The sequence below is a fragment of the Taudactylus pleione genome, unplaced genomic scaffold, assembly GCF_031769625.1.
Source record: "Taudactylus pleione unplaced genomic scaffold, aTauple2 ptg001357l, whole genome shotgun sequence".
Lineage (NCBI taxonomy): Eukaryota > Metazoa > Chordata > Amphibia > Anura > Myobatrachidae > Taudactylus > Taudactylus pleione.
The window spans coordinates 495,374-514,674 of NW_028285757.1; the positions used below are offsets into that span (position 1 = coordinate 495,374).

A 19,301-nucleotide genomic window follows, 5' to 3' on the forward strand; every position below is an offset into this window, starting at 1 on the left:
GGCCTCTTGGACGCTCGCATAGCTGTGGGTTACTACCCACAACTTATGCGAGCGTCCATGATGATGGTCGCGATGGTCAAGACCATCGCGACCATCGGGCTTGCGACGAGACCCTGCGGTAGGGTCTCGCTGCCGCAAGCCCAGGAGTGCTTTTGGCTCTATCAGAGTCAAAAGCACTCCCACTGACATCACTAGTGATGTCAGGGAGGCCGGACTCAGATGGTAGGCGTTCCCATGGGAACGCCTCCGTCTGGGCAGCCACGCCCCTGGCACACCCACCAAAGGGGGCATGCTGTCAATCACCATCGACAGCACGCCCCCTTTGGTGCGAGACTCCGAGCGACGGCTTCCCCGTCGCTCGCCGGTCTCGCGCATGCGCATGACGGAGCTCCCTCCATCGTGCGCATGCGCACTTGGGCACCTTCGACCCACTTGTGAGCGTACAGCGCTCGCGAGCGGGTCTGAATGAGACCCTGAGCACCAAACATAATTGATACAAATATAGAGTTTGCTCTTTGTTAAGTGAAAACACAGATGTTCAAGTGTATCAATAAAATATAATTTGACTAATATTTATCCATAGTTTAATAGAATGTGCTTATACAACAGAAAAAAAAAAATTACATTTTAAAACAATTCATAATCCTGCTCATATAACCGACATTGCAATTCTATAGTGTGTGTCTATATGCAAATTGGTATAAAGACAACCGTGATTCTTCTTAAGGCTCATACACACTTAACAATATGCTCCATGAGTGATATCGTTAAGTGTTATCCCTTGAACTTCCGGGCTCAATGTCGGAAACAACACTGAGCATACACACTGAACGATATCGTTAACAATATTGTACACTGACGTCACCCTGCCACATTCCAGAACTTGCAGAATCCGATTATATTGTCTGATCATTCTGCAAGTTCAGGAGACAGCAGCCATTGTATATGATCCGTGGGAGTGTGCATCATTAACGATATCGTGCATACACACTGGACGATATTGAACACCATGAATGATAACAATATTGTTATCGTCCATATCGTACACTTTATCGTCTAGTGTGTATGACGATAGCTCAAATGGAACACCACCAAAAGGAGGACTGCAAACTTACCACAGCCATGGAGGATGGATAAGGAGAGACAGAGGAGCCATGGAGAACAATAGAGGCAAATGGAGCACTGCAATAAATCCACAGCAGACCACCCACCAATTAAACAGCAAGTTGAGGAGTATGCTCAGGTAGGTCAGCAGAGAAGGCGGTCAGCTGGAACATCCCCACACATCAAGTTCCGCACACTGCCACGGGTACAGTAGGCAGCTCGCTCACTTCTCCAAGCAACACAGCCCTGCAGTTGATGAGGGCTGTAGAGTGAGGGGACAGCAGTCAGGACTGAGCCATCCAAGAAGTTTACGCCTCAGATGGTAAAGGCAGTCAGGTAGGCCATCCACAGCAATGGCTAGATTTTGGTGGTGAAGTAGAGTCCCATGCCGATATTGGTCTCAATCTGGAGCTATCGCCACACCATCAGCTAGCAGCCAGGACACCATCAGAAGGTGAGACTATAAGAATGATGGAGTACAATTCACAGACTAGGCTCGGTGCAAGAATAAAAAGCTACCATCCTGGATGCCCTACCCACTAGAACTCACTGCTTTTTGTACTTTTAAATTTATGATTAATAAAATGTATATTTTAATAATGTTTTAACTATCATTTCTGCATTCATTTTCCAGAAAAAAACTGTAGATTATTGCGGATCTTCCTATTGCGTAACATTTTTTATCGACGGAATGTGACAAATTAAATAAATTGAGTTAATCTGCAATGTGAAAAACACTGTGGAATGTGAAACTAGTTTTGAGATGCGATGGTATACAAATTTGTGAAAACATGAAATTAAATTAAATTAAAACTAACACCCTGGAATTTGTTGCATTTTGCATTTGCTAGAAACAAGCAACCCCCCTAAATAAACCTTTGGGGCTGCATTTGCAATTGAAATTCAGAGAGCAGTAAACATATTTGAGGACAAATGGAAAAAAGTCCTGTGGCCTGACACAGCCTGCCTACAAATCAACGTAAGTTCCAGCAAGGGGGAAGCTTTAGTCTTTAAGCTGAGGCAAAGTCCAGGATAAGGGCTCCAGTATAGGGTCCAAATGGTTCCAAAGTGCTGGGTCTCACACCATCTCCTGGCAGAACACAACCTCTTTGCCCAGGAGTGACAATATCACTCTCTGCAATGCTAAAAGAAGCCCTTCGTAATTCCCTCCCCCCAGGACTTCTTTACATCCTAGAATACCATACGCAAGGTTAGGTCAGCTTGTTGATTTGCGTATTCCCCCATAGGTTCTGAATAATAGATAAATATCTTCTCTTGGAAGCAATTTTAGCATAAATAAAGTAAGTACTGAATAACGAAGTCAATGACTCATGCTGACCCCTGACTTTAATGCTGACTTTACTAAGATGGGTGGTGAATCTACTTTTCTAATACTGACAATAATGCACTGTATATCTGTGTACAACAGTCCTGAGACTATAAGGATATACACATAATATGGCAGAACACATGACTATAGAAGCTGGGAAGGGAATAACCAGGGCTAGAAAGTACATACATACTGTATATATTGGAGGAAACAAGGCACCCTAATTACAGTTTTATCACAACCCATTTCCACACACTGCAAATTGCCCATTCAACCAGATCCTTCAGGTCCTCTATTGTGTAATATTTGCTGACTGTTCAGAAACCTGAATAATAAGACTCTAAGATAAATCTGCCAGGCATTGTAACACCACCTAACCTTTTAAATCTTTCCCTTACTTGATAACTGACACTTTTAGTAACAGACTTGCATCATTATCATTTACATAAAAGTCTCTCATTTTGTTGTATAATAAAACCTGGCTCACTTAAGCCAGCCATACATGGTGTGATAGGCACCGTGCGACGCGACGAGGGATCCGACGTCCGACATATCGGGCGGTCCCCACACACAGAGCGATCGGGTGGCCGACTGCCCGATATGCCGGCTCCCCTTCCCTCATCCGCATATCGCTGCATGGGATCGCACATCACATCTCCAGATCGAGTGAACCTGCAGTAAGATCTGGGGTTGTGATGTACGACCCCACAGGTGCGCGCTCTGGGCCTGATTATAACCCGCTTGCGAGCGCTGAGCACTCGCAAGCGGGTCGATGTTGGGCAAGTGCGCATGCGCAAGACGGAGGTGGCTCCGTCGTGCGCATGCGTGAGACCTGGATAGCGACGGGCAATCTGTCGCTCTGGGTCTCGCACCAAAGGGGGCGTGCTGTCGATGGTGAGTGACAGCACGCCCCCTTTGGTGGGCATGCCGGGGGCGTGGCTGCCCAGAAGGAGGCGTTCCCATGGGAACACCTACCGTCTGGGGCCGGCCCCACTGACATCACAGGTGATGTCACAAGTGATGTCACAAGTGATGTCAGTGGGTGGATTTCTTGCTCTGTAAGAGCAAGAAGGCCACTGGGACTTGCGGCAACGAGACCCTACCACCATCGCGACCATCATCCTGGCCGCTCGCACTAGCTGTGGGTGGTCACCCACAGCAATGCGAGCAGCCAGGAGGCCGCTCTAAAAAAACAATAGGCGGGCACTGATTCAGAGCGAGCGCTCTGAAAGAGCGTCCGGCTCCGAATCAGGCCCTCTGTCCAATATCATACACATATACAGTACGATAGAGTAGCCAAATCGTACCAATCCAACAGATCGGCTGCTTTATCACATCATGTTTGGGCACCTTTACACATGCTGCTTTTATATATTATTGTACCATGTATGCAAGTTTTTGCATGCATGTTTATATGATTAAACTGACTTTAAGCATTATGAGACTTGTATTAAATAACTTAATGTCATACAGCAATTTATCCATCCTTTTAATGCCCATTTTACAGTAATTGATGTCAATTTGAAATTATCATTCCATTCTGTCTGTTCTGTCCTTCAGAATATAAAGAGTGAAATTTGTCTTTGTACAATCCCCACTGTCTGTATTTGTTGATAAACATATGATAAAAAACTAATTGGAAAATATGTTGTACACGTACCACATGGATGAAATAATGTCCATGAAATACAATCACTACCAGAAGCAATAACTTGGAATTGCCTGATCATTTTCTAAAGAATAATAATATAATAATTAGTGATATTTTGCAAGTGATGAATGTAAAATGTATAACAAAATATCTGATTAACCAATATTGGCTATATTAGGCAAGAACATCAGCCTCACCAGGAATTCGATGATCACTGGTTTGTTCATAGGGTGTAGATTTGGGCTCATGGTAAAAATCCGGTACAGAACTGTATGGGAAGAGATAATTATGTACACATTAGGCATAACACAGCAAACTGGGCTAGTGAAGAGAGGTTTGTACATATGTGTGCAAACTGTATCTTGCAGTACACATGCCCTGGAGCTCAATATGTGTCTTCATACACCTCTTTTTTGTGCCATATGGCATGAGATGATAAGGTATGGGTAGCAAATCCTGTACTTTTGTACACTTGTTTTATTCACATCTTATAGGGGTATTCAATTTGAAGCGTTAAGTCCGGATCCGTGTTAACTTTGCGCCGATGACGTCATTTTCGCTGGTTTTGATTTTACGCCGTATTCAGTTTGGAAGACTTTTTGCCTAGGCGGAAAGCCAATGCAATGTAATAGGCGGAAAAGTATCGCCTATGAATGGGACGCGAAAAAAAGTGCAGAATTGGGGTTTTGGGGTGCAACATTTCAGGAACCCCTGTGCAGCCTTCAGACAGTCCCCCAAAGGTAATCTGTGACAAAAAATTTGAAAAAAAACTTAAGGACACCCCAAAAAATTACTTAGAAAAAGGGGGCGAAAAAAATAATTTGGGGGTACAAACTTAAAAACGAGCAAACTTGACACTGGGGGGGTCCCCAAGTATGCCCCATGTGTTTTTTGGATTGCAGGTGCATGCGGCAGGTGGATTTTTCATGATTTTTTCAACTTCACTTTAGCAACTTTTAAATATGCTCACCCCCATTTTCAAGTAGCCCAAATTTGCTGGGATAACTTATTTTCAGGAAACAATACTCCTGAATACTATTCTGCATCACGTACTGAAAAACGCTATTTAGCAGCTATTGAGCCCGTTTAAAAACCCCAAATACCTTCAGCAAGCCAAATCGGGGGGTACCATAGTGAACCCCCACGTCAGAGCATCATTTGAGGGGTGTCAGGCTGATTTCCCCAAAAATGACAGTACTTTCCGCTGGTTTCTGTATCGCTGGGTGCCGGTTTCGCCTACTTCTATATTGAATACAGGGAGTATTGGGCACGCGCGCGATACTTCTCCGCTGGTAAAACCAACGAAGTCGGCATTAAGTCCGGGCCACGTAAACTTAACGCGGCTTGGCTCAAATTGAATACGGCCATAGCTGCATACAAAGCCAATTATATATGACTATGATGTAAATAATTAGGATTAAAATAGGATTAGTATTTTTGTCACAAAGGAATTGGTACAATGTCAAAGATTAAGCACAATAATGCGTGGTGTAATAGTCCTGAGTCTTTTGCTTTTTACCAAGGTAAGCATCTGAGTCACATACACCAGCTGCATGCATTTCCAGCGCCAGTGTCCAGGGTACCAGTCACATTAGTGATACAAATAAGATGTATATTTTGTACAAAAGTTAACGGCAGGATGCAAAGTCCATGTTGCCCCAAATGGGGCTATTTGGAGCAATTTGAGGATAGATGTTTGAACAGTGGCGTCACAAGGGGGCTGCGGACCGCAAAGTTCCGATTCCCCCTCAGTGACAGGAGCCGGGTGATGCACTGTAGCATCCTGTAGCATACTCAGCTCCTGACACAGTGGGGGAGCCGTCACTGCAAAACAAACTAGTCCCTGTGGCAGTCCGCAAATCCGGCACCCCTGGAGTGACAAAATGGGGATTCGGCCCACTGGGTTACGCCTTCTTTTTTGCCGAGCAAGGCAGCCCACCCCTACCCACACTGGGGGCCTCATTCAGAGGCGGTCGTAGGATGCAAGCGGTCGTTCTGAAACAGGGTGGCCGCTTGCATCCTGAACGGCCGCCTCCATGTCGGTCGTTAGGCTGTGGGTTAACACCCACAGCTCTAACGACCGACAAGGGTGATGGTCGCGATCAAGACCATCGCGACCATCGGGGCTTACGATGAGACCCTAAGGTAGGGTCTCGTCAACCTTAAGCCCCAGGGAGCTTCCTGCTCTGATCGAGCAGGAAGCTCCCCACTGACATCACTGATGATGTCAGTGGGGCCGCCCCCAAACGACAAGCGTTCCTACTGGAACGCCTCCGTTTGGCCAGGCACGCCCCCAGCCCGCCCAGCAAACGGGGCGAGCTGTCACTCAACATCGACAGCTCGCCCCGTCTGCTACGAGACCCCTAACGACGGATCACCCGTCGTTAGTCGGGTCTCGCGCATGCGTACGACGGGGCCGGCTCCGTCGTGCGCATGCGCTGTGGGGCAACATCGAGTCGGTCGTGAGTGCTCAGCACTCACGATCGACTCTGAATGAGCTCCTGGGTGTCAAAAAAGGTAGGGATGGCACTGTGTATGACACACCTGTATGCAAGTATTGTGATGCAGAGTCTATAACAGGGTGTTCTTTGCAAACTTCCATCTAATTCTACATCAGGACCTCTATGAGTGGTCATCTGTCCTGTGTATACTACAAAAATGTTCGAATGCACCTTTCACAAAGAGCTTCTGTTGAGTTTCTAAAACTGCTTTGATTTCTTTGAAAATTATTGATGGGTATTGGCAGACAGGTAAATTAAGGCCACACATTTCCAAACATTACTGATGTTGCAATTTTTCTAAAAGTTTAATAGTGTAAATGTTTAAATAAATGGCTGAATATGAATGTTTTAGTGATGGGTACAAGGGGCAACATGAGTTGAAATGTGTTTGGATTGTAGAGCATTTAGGCCCTCATTCAGACCCACTCGCAAGCGGGCGCACGTACGTTAGGCGTACGTACAAAAATATTTAAATTCAATGGCTCGCTCGTATTTTCGTTCGCATCTAAAATTCCTCCCTAATCTCTGACGACCCCTCCTCTAACTAACGAGCGTACGAAATAGCGAGCGTACATCCCCGAAATGGCTTGAAAGGAACGCACGCACAAGTATAAACAGGAAGTGGCCTTGTCAGATGTCGATTACCTGCTCCTTTATTCTGCCTACCTCCCTCAATCGTATCATGCCAATCAATGTATCAATTAGCTTAATTGTTTGTTTTTTTTCAACACAATGCAAGAAACTTTACTCTTGTCCGTGTTTGTGTTTACCCGCAGAATACGTACGGATGAAACATTCGCTTTTATTGTTCAAAAAACATGTGAACCACAATTAAACAATTGTTCTATTGCTGTGGATCCCCGCATATTTCCCTGGGTTCATTTCTTTATTTAAATTTGCTTACGCATGTCACTGCATCAAGCCTATCATAACTCTCCAGAGATTTCTGGCCCTGTCGAACACATGACTCATACACTAACCAATAAAATTGCTCCTGTTAATTTCCAAAATACATTAGCCAATCAGAAAATTTTTACACACTTTATCAAAAATTATTTTTAAGAAAAACACCATTGCCATCATGAGAGCCTCCGCATTCACCAGGCGCGAGCTGCTGGTGCTTACGGAGGTCATGGATCGCCGGATCACCAGACAACCTCAACCCATCACCAACCGGCATAAGCGCTCCGCGTATGCGGAGGCACGGTCCCGCCTGCGGTCCTTCGGCTCACGCCGCAACATCGGGCAGCTGGAGGGCAGGTGGTCCGACCTGCAACGGCGAACGCCCCGCTTGCTGGCATGCTTTCGCATGCAGATCCTGGAAAGTAAGTGTTATGTATTGTGGTTTTAATGTTTGTGTTTGTGGGGCAAACTGCGTGTGCATGTTTTCCTGTCTGTCCTATTTATTATTTGTACTCATATCTGCGTGTGCATGTTTTCCCTCTATTTCTGATTTATTCATTCTACTCCTATTTGGCTTATTTTTTGGTTTTTTTTTTTTTTTTAGTTTTGGTCCCCGGATTTGTCCATAAACTAACCGCAATTTCTTTGACATATTTTAGGGGGACAGCCAAGACTCCGCCGTCACCGTCCGTCCAGACGGCGTTCCCGGCCACTATCCCCAACCCCCAGCCAACACTCCACCCCAAATCTTTCCCCTATTCCCCACTCCTCCCCATCCTTCCCAGACCCTCTCCCGGAAATGTCGGGCCTCCTTCCCCTCCGTCCCACTTCCCCCTCTCCTCCACCCACCCCTCTTCCAATTACCCCCTCCCCGGAGTCCATCATAACTCCTCCCCATTCTTTGGGGAATGACGGATCCTCCGAGGAGGATCATGGAGGCATTTCCGGAGCTCCCGTTTTGGCTCCCGGTATGTTTTTATTTTGTTTTTTTTTAAAGCACAAACTGTTTGTATGTAATCATGTGTCGTGCCTTTCTTCGTGTTTTTGTGGCTTGACTTTTGGTGATTTTGCAGTTTGCCTTTACCTCTTCCTGGTGATTTCAACATACACATATCACACCTGTGGGAATTTGTACATAGGCCTTGTATTTTTGGCAGCACCCCCTTTTTTTTTTTTTTTTAGGTTTAGGAGTGATTTCGTTGTGTTTTTGTTTTTTTAATGTGGATTCCCTATTGTTGTATTAACCCACACACTTTTCTCACCCACAGAGGAACAGAGGCGTCGACAAGAGGTGGCGGCTTGTGTTGGCCAGATGCGCCAACATGTAATTGGCATTCTGGTGGCCCTCGACCGGCTGTCTGGCCTCCTTCGCCAGTAGTTTTTTTATTTTTGTTAACGTTTCAAAATAAATGTATTCAGACAAATATACGTTCTGGCTCATTTTTTAAATCCCAAACCAAGATAGTTTAGCATGACATAAGTAGACTGTTCCTGCAAGGATTTCCCTTTTTTAAAAGTTAGATTGTGTTTTGTCTTTGTATGTCAAACAGACACAAGAAACACATAACAGTAACAATGTCATTTCCCTTTTTGGGTGTAGTGTCAATTACATATTTCTACATTTTTCAGGTTCCTAGTTGGTGCGCAAGCTGCTTAGGCCAATCTTACAAATCCCAAGGTTGGGCCAGGCTTCCTTTTGGTGTGGGTTGGGAAGCTGAAAACATATTTCAGTTTAGCTCAACTGGCGTCAGTACTGGATTACCCCTTAGTCAAATGTAACTTGTGTTAACCTGGTTACACTTGCTGTTAACGTCCCAAAAAAGGAAGACCATTTCACTCTCCAAACATTTATTCACAACATAACAGAGAAAACAAAGTGGTCACTCCCAAAAAAAGAACACAGTGATAAATTCAAATACAACACATACCAAGAAATAATTAAATAAAAACAAAAAATCAAGAACTGGTTGACGAAGGACCATGCCAACATGATTCCACAAACATGGCGTTGCGATATGGGTTCCAGAATATATGCCCAAAAGGACCAGATCCAGGTTTGGTAAGGGTAGCAGGAAGTAGTGAGCGTTGGAGTGCCAAAGATTATGTGAACAAACAGAAGATGGTGAGAAAAAAACACAAAATTAGATGTTCGCAAACAAACACAAACACTTTAGGTATAAACACTGTAGTTTTGTTACAACTTACCTAAAAAATCTGGCCACCACATCATCGCGTATGGCCCCCCCACATACTGACCTCCGACCAACCTCGGGGGGGCCATCCTCAGGTAAGGCATCCTCTGGCTGCATTGGGACACCACTCCTTATGGCAATGTTGTGAAATATCCCACACAGGACCACAATTTTAGACACCATATCCGGCACATACATGAGCTCGCCACGAGAGCGGTGGAGGCATCTGAATCGGCCTTTTAAAAGGCCGATACAGCGCTCCACCACTTGCCTGGTGGCTGTAAGTGCGGAATTATACGCACTTTGCGGCCCTGGTGTGGGAGCCAAATAAGGAGTGAGCAGCCAGGACATGCAAGGGTATCCACTGTCTCCTGTGAAAAAAAATAGACAACATCAGGAACACTGTGTATCAAGCTTAACATTGTTATGTACTAAAGGTCTCCACTTACCCAGAAGCCACGCATCACCAGCTTGTAGGTTGGTTAATTTCTGCCATATCCCTGATTGCCGGATAACGAAGGAGTCATGAGCACTTCCTGGTAATTTAGCATTCAGGGACAGGATCTGGAGGGAGGCATCACATACCACCATTACATTCAGGGAGTGATAGTGTTTACGGTTTCTAAATATTGCCTCCAGCCGTGCTGGAGGCTGAAGTGGTATGTGAGTACCATCCACAACCCCTATGATGTGTGGGAAGCCAGCTATTTGGTAAAAATTGGCCTTGGCCACACTAAGGGCACCCATATCCAAAGGCATTTTAATAAAATGATGGAGGTGCTTGAAAAGTGCCTCCATCACTGCCCTCAGGATCCGGGAAAAGGAGGATTGGGAGATGCCCGCCACTATTCCCACCGTTGTTTGAAACGATCCTGAGGCACAGAAATGTAACACCGCCATAAATTGCGTCAGTGGTGGTATTGCTGTTGGACTGTCAATTTGCCGCTCAAGATCACTTTCTATTAATGAGAGAGTGTCTATGATGATTTTGGGAGGTAGACGGTAGCGTCTTAAAACCTCATCATCGGGCATTCCAAAAAGGGTGACACGTGTTCGAAATATCTGGGGCCTTGCATGCCTACGATGCCTACGCCTGGGACGAGTTTGAGGTTGGTCGTCTTCCGGGAGCAGGGCCAGAACAATTCGCCCCAGATCTACCTGAAATTCAAAGTTTACAATGTAAGGCTTTTGAGCCACCCCAAAAGTAACATAAAACAACTTAGCTTTATGATACCATCCATAGCTGCTTACATGCCGGGGTATTGTCATGATACGTATAAACTGTAAAAAAGCCAAAAATGAGACATCAAAAATTTAGAGGGTGATTTTATGTTTGTCAAATTGGTGCAAGCCAACACATAAAATAGGCGAAACACACATTTGGCCATCGATGAAAACGACATTGCACACCGTACGTCAAATAGGGGTCAAATGGATCCCAAAAATGGAAAAGGGAAAAGCAAAACTGGTTTACATGATGAATAAGCCTCGAAAAATGCGTAAATTATTGCGCAAATGCAAGTCACTACACCAACAGTCAAAAATGCGTTAATTAGTTCGCAAATGCAAGTCACTACACCAACAGTCAAAAATGCGTTAATTAGTTCGCAAATGCAAGTCACTACACCAACAGTCAAAAATGCGTTAATTAGTTCGCAAATGCAAGTCACTACACCAACAGTCAAAAATGCGTTAATTAGTTCGCAAATGCAAGTCACTACACCAACAGTCAAAAATGCGTTAATTAGTTCGCAAATGCAAGAAAAATAATGGACTTACCAAAATCGAATATATAAGATTTCCCTCAAAAAGGTCTTTGGGTCCGAAAGCCAAAACAAACTAAAATAGATGAAATTAGTGTTAAAAAAAAATTATAAAACAAAAAACCAGAAGTAGACACCAATTGGCCACAAATTAGACTGCACAAAACTTACCAAATCAGGAAACGATGGCAAAAAATAAACCAAAAAAATGCGAACGGAAAACCAAAACAACTGTAGCAAACCCAAAAAAATACAAACACCGCCAAATCCTCCAACCGCAAACAACCAAATCCAAACAACTTAACCGCCAACAATCCAACAACGCAACCTCGACTCCACACACACCAAGCCATAAATAGTGTTTATTTTCCTGCACAAATTAAGGATGAATCATAGGGACGCACAATCAATGATGCGGCCGCAAACTAAGGACGCATGTATAAATACGTCACGAAATCACATTTAATTTCTGGTTGATTTCATTCTGGAAGCAGAGACATGGCTTCAGACCAGGGAAACAATGGCCAAAATTCCGGCGGTAAGGCCTTCATGCATTTTGTCTCAATGATTCTTTTAAAACAGAATATTGTGCAAGTTGTGAAGTGGCTAAATCTGCATATTTACCCAAATAGGTGAGGAGGATGACATGGAAGAGACTGCTGGCCCCAGTCAACCCGCCAAAGCTGCCAAAAAAAAAAGGCAGCCACATTTCACAAGCAAGGAGATGGAGGTTTTGATCCAGAAGTGCGTTGACATCCTGCCCCAGGCAGCCAGGAATATGAGCCAAAGCCAGAAGTGGAGAATGTGGGAGGAGGTCGCCGTTGCTGTCAATAGGGTGGGTGATTATGTCCGTCTAGCCCGGGATGTCAAACGGCGGTAAGTAAACACTTTCCCATCCTATAAACAAACCCCATTGTAAAAAAAAGGATAATGGTTCCAATTTCATTCCACAGATGGGCAGACTTCAAATATCGTCTCAAGCAAAAACTTGCCAACAGGGCTAGGCATGCAAGGGGGACAGGTGGGGGTCCCACCCCTGTGTCATTGGAGTTGACAGACTTAGAAGAGCTGGCACAGGGGTGTGTGCAGGCTGTGGAGGTGTTTGGCGTGTCCAACATGGATACGGACATGCCAGACTTTGCGGCTCCTCATGTTGGCCAAGGTAAGTCTTGTGATGTCACCAACTCTGAAATGCTATTGTGCCAATATGTAGATTCTAATGTGAGTCTTTTCGCATTTTTCCTAACAGAGACAGAGGCGGATGAGTCTGCTCCAGAGGGGAGCCTTGGCCGCAGAATTTCTGCTGGCTCTGCAGGGGAGGAACCAGTACATCCGGCTGAGGACCCTGCAGAAGCCAGTCCAGGGCGTGCCCCCTCGCAGGCAGTGGGCCTCCTCACAGAACTCAATTTTAAATCGGATTTCCATACGGAGATTCTGCAGAGGATGGACGCCAGTCTGCTACGGGTGGCTGAGGCCCTGGAGCAAAATGCTGCGGCCAACGTGACCATTGCTCAGGCCCTGGCGGAAAATACCAGGGCCAACATCCGCATCGCCGATGCCCTGGAGCAGCTCGTTCGCCAGCACATGGTGGAGCCGACCTCCCTTCCTGCCGGAACATCCGGATCCTCCACCTCTGGCACAACATCAGCCAATCCTCCAAATGTGCCTAGCCCTGTGCCTAGTCCAGAGGCCACAACATCTGCCTCTGGACAGGCCAGCCCGATGGCATCCCGGACCCGGTCTGGCGCCCACCCTCACCCAGCCAAACGGGCGAGAAAACGGTGACAGCAATGGCGACTTTTCCCACACTCCTTCTGTGCTTGGCTCATATTCCTTTCTGGTCAAAACTTCCCTCTCCTTTCTTGTGAAATGTTTTTAATTTTGGTATTTACGTTTATGTTACCAGTTATGTTTTTTTTTTTTTTTTTAACAAATATCTTTGCCACAAAAAAAAGGCAACAAAATATTAGGCCAATTTGTTAGTGTTTAAACAATAAATTTAAAACCAAAAACTGACATTGTATTGTGACATTATTGTACAAATGGGTTACATTTAATCCTGGCCCTAAAGGCAAAAACTGACCCTCTTAAAAAAAAAAAAAGGCCTCTTTAAGGAACGTTTAAAAAATCACATAGCGATGCAAATTCCACAGTAAACCAAAAAAAAGGGGAGCTAATTAAAACATGATGACATTATTGTTACAATAGGCCATAACCAACAAATTGTGGCCAAAATAAAACACCAAAAATGTACGCTAATTGATTGTGTAATCATGACATTAGCAGCTCTGATTTCCACCTGCGTACGCTTTTGTGCTATCCCAATAAACTGCTTTCCAAACACATACCAAGCCGGTTTTCAATCCAACAATAATTACTTTACTGACCAGCCGCGATTAATCGCAGCACCATCGTTGAGTCCCGGGACGGAGGAGAAGGCCATCGCCAATGTGGTCGAGTAATCCTGACCCTAAGCTGTGCGAGCATTTTGAAGGGAAAGCGGATGTTCCAGTGACGTATGAGACGGTCCGAACACATTTGACGTTCGCATCTGCTAATGTATGTACGCCCCAAAAACGCCACGCCACGCCTGCGTTTTTTCATCTCCACCCCCGTCAACACCCAAAAACGCCCTGTTCTGTCAATCACATTTGACATGTCACTTCCTGTACGCTATTTTAGGAACGAGAGAAAAAAAGCTCGCAATCTGCCGTACGCACATGCGCAGTGTAACACCGACGCATGCGCGGTTAGTCAACATCGGAACGCAACGAGCGTACTGTTGTTAACGTGCGGCTCTGAATGAGGGCCTTAGTTTACACTAGAATGATGTCTATTCACATGCCAGAAAGTGTAATAAAGTCACTTTAAAGCCTTTTCCTCTATTACTAAAGATGAATTTTGTTTTCTGGTGGAATCTGTCCTTAGCTGCTCTGCTATCATTTTCCTTCTGCCCAGAATTCAAATGACTCAACAGAGTGTCAGCCCAGCAATATCTATGGAAGATAAGTCATTTAAAAATACAGTGTGGAATGGCCATTCTGTGTAGTGGAACATAGAGATTCCATAGACACAAATTTGCATCTTGGCGAAACAGAATGTTTCCCTGCGAAATACAATTTACATACAATATCACTACGACTTATATCAAACTATTCTTTTTGGACAGCACCCTCATTAAATTCTCAGTGGCAGATGTATTAATAATGATATTTTTCATGCGTTCTATCACTTTTTTTTCGTGGCGATAATAAAGGACTTTTCACCTGAATGTATAAAAAGGAATTCAAAATCGATAAGTTAAAAGTCCCAAAATGGCCTAATCCAGTGGTTCCCAAACTGTGCGCCTTGGCACTCTGGGGTGCCTCAGGACACTTGCAGGGGTGCCACAGGTTGGTGGTCCATCATTAACTCAAATTAATTATGGTCAATGTAATGTAAATTTGCAAACAAACAGAAGCGCAAACCTGTTCAACACCACATAACTGAGCCTAAGGGTGACAGGTCAGCAGTTTACTTTATTACTTTACTAAAACAATGCCGTGAAAACAATACCGATACTCTAGGGCGCTGTGATTGAAAAAAGTTTGGGAACCTCTGGCCTAAGCATAAGACCAGGAAAAACACCTATAGCAAAGGTGATTACAATTTTATAAACATAAGTATTTTTTTTAACTATTTCAAAGTTACTATATTGTAAAATAAATGATGGACGTGGTATAGAATGAATTAGTTGGGGAAAAGAGTTTTCTTTCATTTAGTTGATGCACCTGGATATAACATTTAATGTAAAAAATGAAAGTTACTGTATCAAATTATCTTTTTAAAATGGGTAGTAAAGTAAATAAAGGGTTAAGGGTGGGCACTCCAGCCTATGTGGATCTACACATCCCAGGATTTCCTCTGACTCCTATGTTGTGGGCACTCTCCGAGATACTTATTAGTTTAATCATTTGATCTGCAAGTATAATCAATGGCCACAGATCTAGAAAACTTCACATGATCCTAAGGGGCTGATTCCGAGTCTCGTGCTGCTGCGACTGCTTTAGCATATTTTGCCATAGTCGAGTCTGGAACTTTATGCTAATACTTGTACTAGCCCTTCCCCTAATGTACATTTGTGTGTCTGAGTGTGCAAAGACTGAGATGCTAATCTTGTGCATCTTTAGACCCAATGATCCTGCTTGGTGCATCTTTAGACAACACCATAACTTGCACCAGCCCCATGCTAGGCATATTTGCCAACATTCTGGCTTCCCCATCTGGCCGGGAGGGGTCAGCCAGGTCGTCACAGCGGGTGGGCATGGTGTGGCATAAGGGGGGCTGGTGGGGACATGATGTGGCATTGAGGATGGAGCAGGGGGCATGGCCGAATGATCAGGCCATCATGGTCCTGTCCCCGCTACATGATGCAGAGGTCTCCAGCATTGTGAAGCAGGGGGTGGAGCCACAATGAAGCGTTTCAGCTGAAATTGCATCATCGCCCCCCTACTGTGGTGGTATGTGCAGTGGAGTGTTGGTATGTGTATGGGTGTGTGTGTGGGGGTGCCAGGTGTAGACTGGCAGCCGGGAGCCTTGTCCACTTTTCCCAGCAACCAGCTGAGCCAAGCAAGGTATGAGTTCGCACTAGTAATGAGATATATATTATATTATTGGTAATCGCTCTTAAAAAATTCATAGGTCATCATAAACCAACATAATGGTCTATCCTAATCAAAATCCTGGATGACTCCAGGTTGGTGGTGCGCCCATAGGATTTGTGCTAAACACATTAGAGATACTTTTGCAGAGAGCAAATGAAAAAAGGACAAATATGCCTTTGTTGGGGCACTCTTACACAAGATACATATTGAAATCAGAAATAGTGATGTTATTGATATGAATAAAACTTAACATTTAATATGGAACCTTTAAAAGAAATTCTCCCCTAAGGGTAGAGTACAAATCACATAACATACATATGTATAAAAGAAAAAAAAGTTCATCCAATCAGGGTTAGGTGGTCGTAAATAGTATACTCCTATTTAAGGTGAGTAAATATTCACCTCCTTATATTACTATAGACAAAGGATTCTAGTTATGACGGCAGGATAGTTCGCATTGTTGTCCAGAATTCAGAAGGAAGCACGTTGTACTACAACACATTATAAATATTAAGAAAAAAACAGATTTCAATATGTATCTTGTGTAAGAGTGCCCCAACAAAGGCATATTTGTCCTTTTTTCTTTTGCTCTATGCAAAAGTATCTCTAACCAGGAGAGCCACCCAATTTTTGGGAGCCTCCTGGCCATTCCGAGAGAGTAGTCAAGTACGATACTAGGTGCAGGAACTCAGGGTATGGCCTCCAATATCAATGATCAAGCCACTCATACAGCATCTACTGTGACTAATCTTAATGAATTACATATTTAATATCTAAATTTTTATCATCTCAATTCAACCGCAGGTCAAATTATTTGCTCATGACCTTACTTTAAAACAATCCTTTATTTTTACATTTATAATTGTAAGTTAGTGAGTCTGTCTATTGTACCATATTTTTGACAACTTATCTGAAGAAAATGTATATTTTAGACTAATAGATAAAACAAAGTGCCCTACAAAGTGACATATTCAGTCCTCCCCTCCCATGCATCATAAATGTTGACACATTTTTATTTTATTTAGTGCATTTAGAAAAAAAAATACTTTTCATATTTTTACCTTTCTGCTTTTTGTCATCACTTTTTTTATTATGTTCCATCTGTATAGGTTGCTTTACTTTTTTTTCCCAAGCTCAAACCCTAAGAGGTAAGCTCTACGGTCCAAGAAAAGACCTGGGTAGAGGCATTACCAAAGATCAGAAACACTGACCTGTAATAACTATCCTTTTAGCATACTGTGTAAATTATTATTATTATTATTATTATTATTATTATTATTATTATTATTATTATTATCATCTTTTATTTATATGGCACCACATGTGTTCCACAGCGCCTTACATGGTACATAAACAAATAAGTGAACAAGAAATCAGTGACTTACAGTACAATACAATGCAGGACAAGGACAAGGTTTATATAAATGGCTGCATTAGTGATCATAACACAAAAATAAGCAACAGGGCACAGGGGACGGCTCTTGGGGTGTTCGACCTGAGCGGTCGCACAGGGGTACCACCCATAGAGGGCGGCACTCCTCCCCAGCATCCCGATTTCAGCGGGACAGTTCTGTCCCACTGTTCCACCCGCGGGCCGAAATGGCCCGCGGGTGGTCAAATTGGGAGGTTGGGTACCCCCACCGCCGCAGCAGTGCGGCGGTGCCGGACCCCCAGAGTGCGAATGGATCCGCGCGCATGCGCGTGGCAACCATTCACTGACGGGAGAGGGCTGGGGGAAGTGCAGCCAGTGACGGAGTGCTGGGCTTTACCCACAGCCTGACGTTATTTGGAGGCATGCCATGTGGGCACGCCTCCAAATAACGTCACACAGGGGCAAAGCCTATGTTAATTAGGCCACGCCCCCAAAATCGGTCGCATGTGGCTTCGCCGCGCGCGATGTTAGTGCGCTTTTCAAGGACCGGCACAGGGTGCTCCGAACCCTGGAGCCGGCCCTGACAGGGCATAAGTGTTAGGTGCCCTAGTGGGGAGTAAGGAGTAGATGAAAGTATAAGCAAGGAGAAGCACAAGGGTGTAGAGGGCCCTGCTTGTGAGAGCTTACATTCCAATGGGGAGGGGCAGATAAATCGGCGTGACACAGATTGGGTAGACAGGGAGGAAGGAGCATCTAGCAGTGAGTTAGGATGAGATCTGGAAGGCTTTGATGAAGTAGTGGGACTTGAGAGCCTGTTTGAAGATTTGTAGAGAGGTGAAAAATCTGAAGGGGAGAGGGATAGAGGCCCTGATTCAGAGCCGGACGCTCTGACAGAGCGCTCGCTCTGAATCAGGGCCAGCCTTCTGGTTTTTTAGAACAGCCTCCTGGCCGCTCGCATAGCTGTGGGTCACCACCCACAGCTATAGCAAGCAGCCAGGAAGATGGTCGCGATGGTCAAGACCATCGCAACCATCGGGCTTGCGACGAGACCCTTATGGTAGGGTCTCGTGGCCGCAAGCCCCAGAGAAATTTCGGCTCTAACAGAGTCGAAATCTCTCCCACTGACATCACTCGTAATGTCAGTGGGGCCGCCCCCAAATGGCAGGCATTCACACGGGAACGCCTCTGTTTGGGCAGCCACTCCCCCGGCCCACCCACCAAAGGGGGCAAGCTGTCACTCAACATTGACAGCTCACCCCCTTTGTTGTGAGACTTGGAGCGACGGAGTGCCCGTCGCTATCCGGGTCTCACGCATGCACACGACGGAGCCGGCTCCGTCGTGCGCATGCGCACTGGCCCACCATCGACCCGGTTGCGAGCGCATAGCGCTCGCGACCGGGTCTGAATCATGCCCAGAGTTCCAGAGGTAGGGAGCAGCACGGGAAAAATCTTGTAGGAAGCATGAATTTGTAAATCATGGTTACAGACACACACACACAATGCTGATGCTATTTTATAGATCTAAGCCATATAATTACCTTTAGAAATTGGCACTAAGTCAGAGGTTCCCAAACACGGTCCTCAAGGCTCCCCAACAGTTCAGGTTTTATAGGTATCCATGGTTGAGCACAGGTGGCTTAATTTGTACCATCGTCAATTTTACCACGAAGAATATAAATTAGACGCCCAGAGGAGCGATCACAAACTCATACGCAGACTATATGGAAGAACAATGAACATCGACTACTAGGGTAGCCCTGTAGCTACATAGACTGGCCGCGGTAGTAGTGACAGAGGCGCCATGTTTAACTGCATTCACGATCACAGTTGATGGCAGATAGA

The 19,301-nt window shown here is 44.9% G+C and overlaps 1 protein-coding gene across 1 annotated transcript in view; it reads right to left on the bottom strand.

Annotated features, from left to right (window-relative positions):
• The window catches only part of LOC148443005 (A.superbus venom factor 1-like), a 164,805-nt gene that overhangs the window by 128,459 nt on the left and 17,045 nt on the right, over window positions 1–19,301 (bottom strand). Inside the window, exon 4 of the mRNA XM_088463400.1 lies at window positions 4,283–4,353. Coding sequence (XP_088319526.1) covers window positions 4,283–4,353 — 71 coding nt within the window. The remainder of the gene's footprint in view (window positions 1–4,282; window positions 4,354–19,301) is intronic.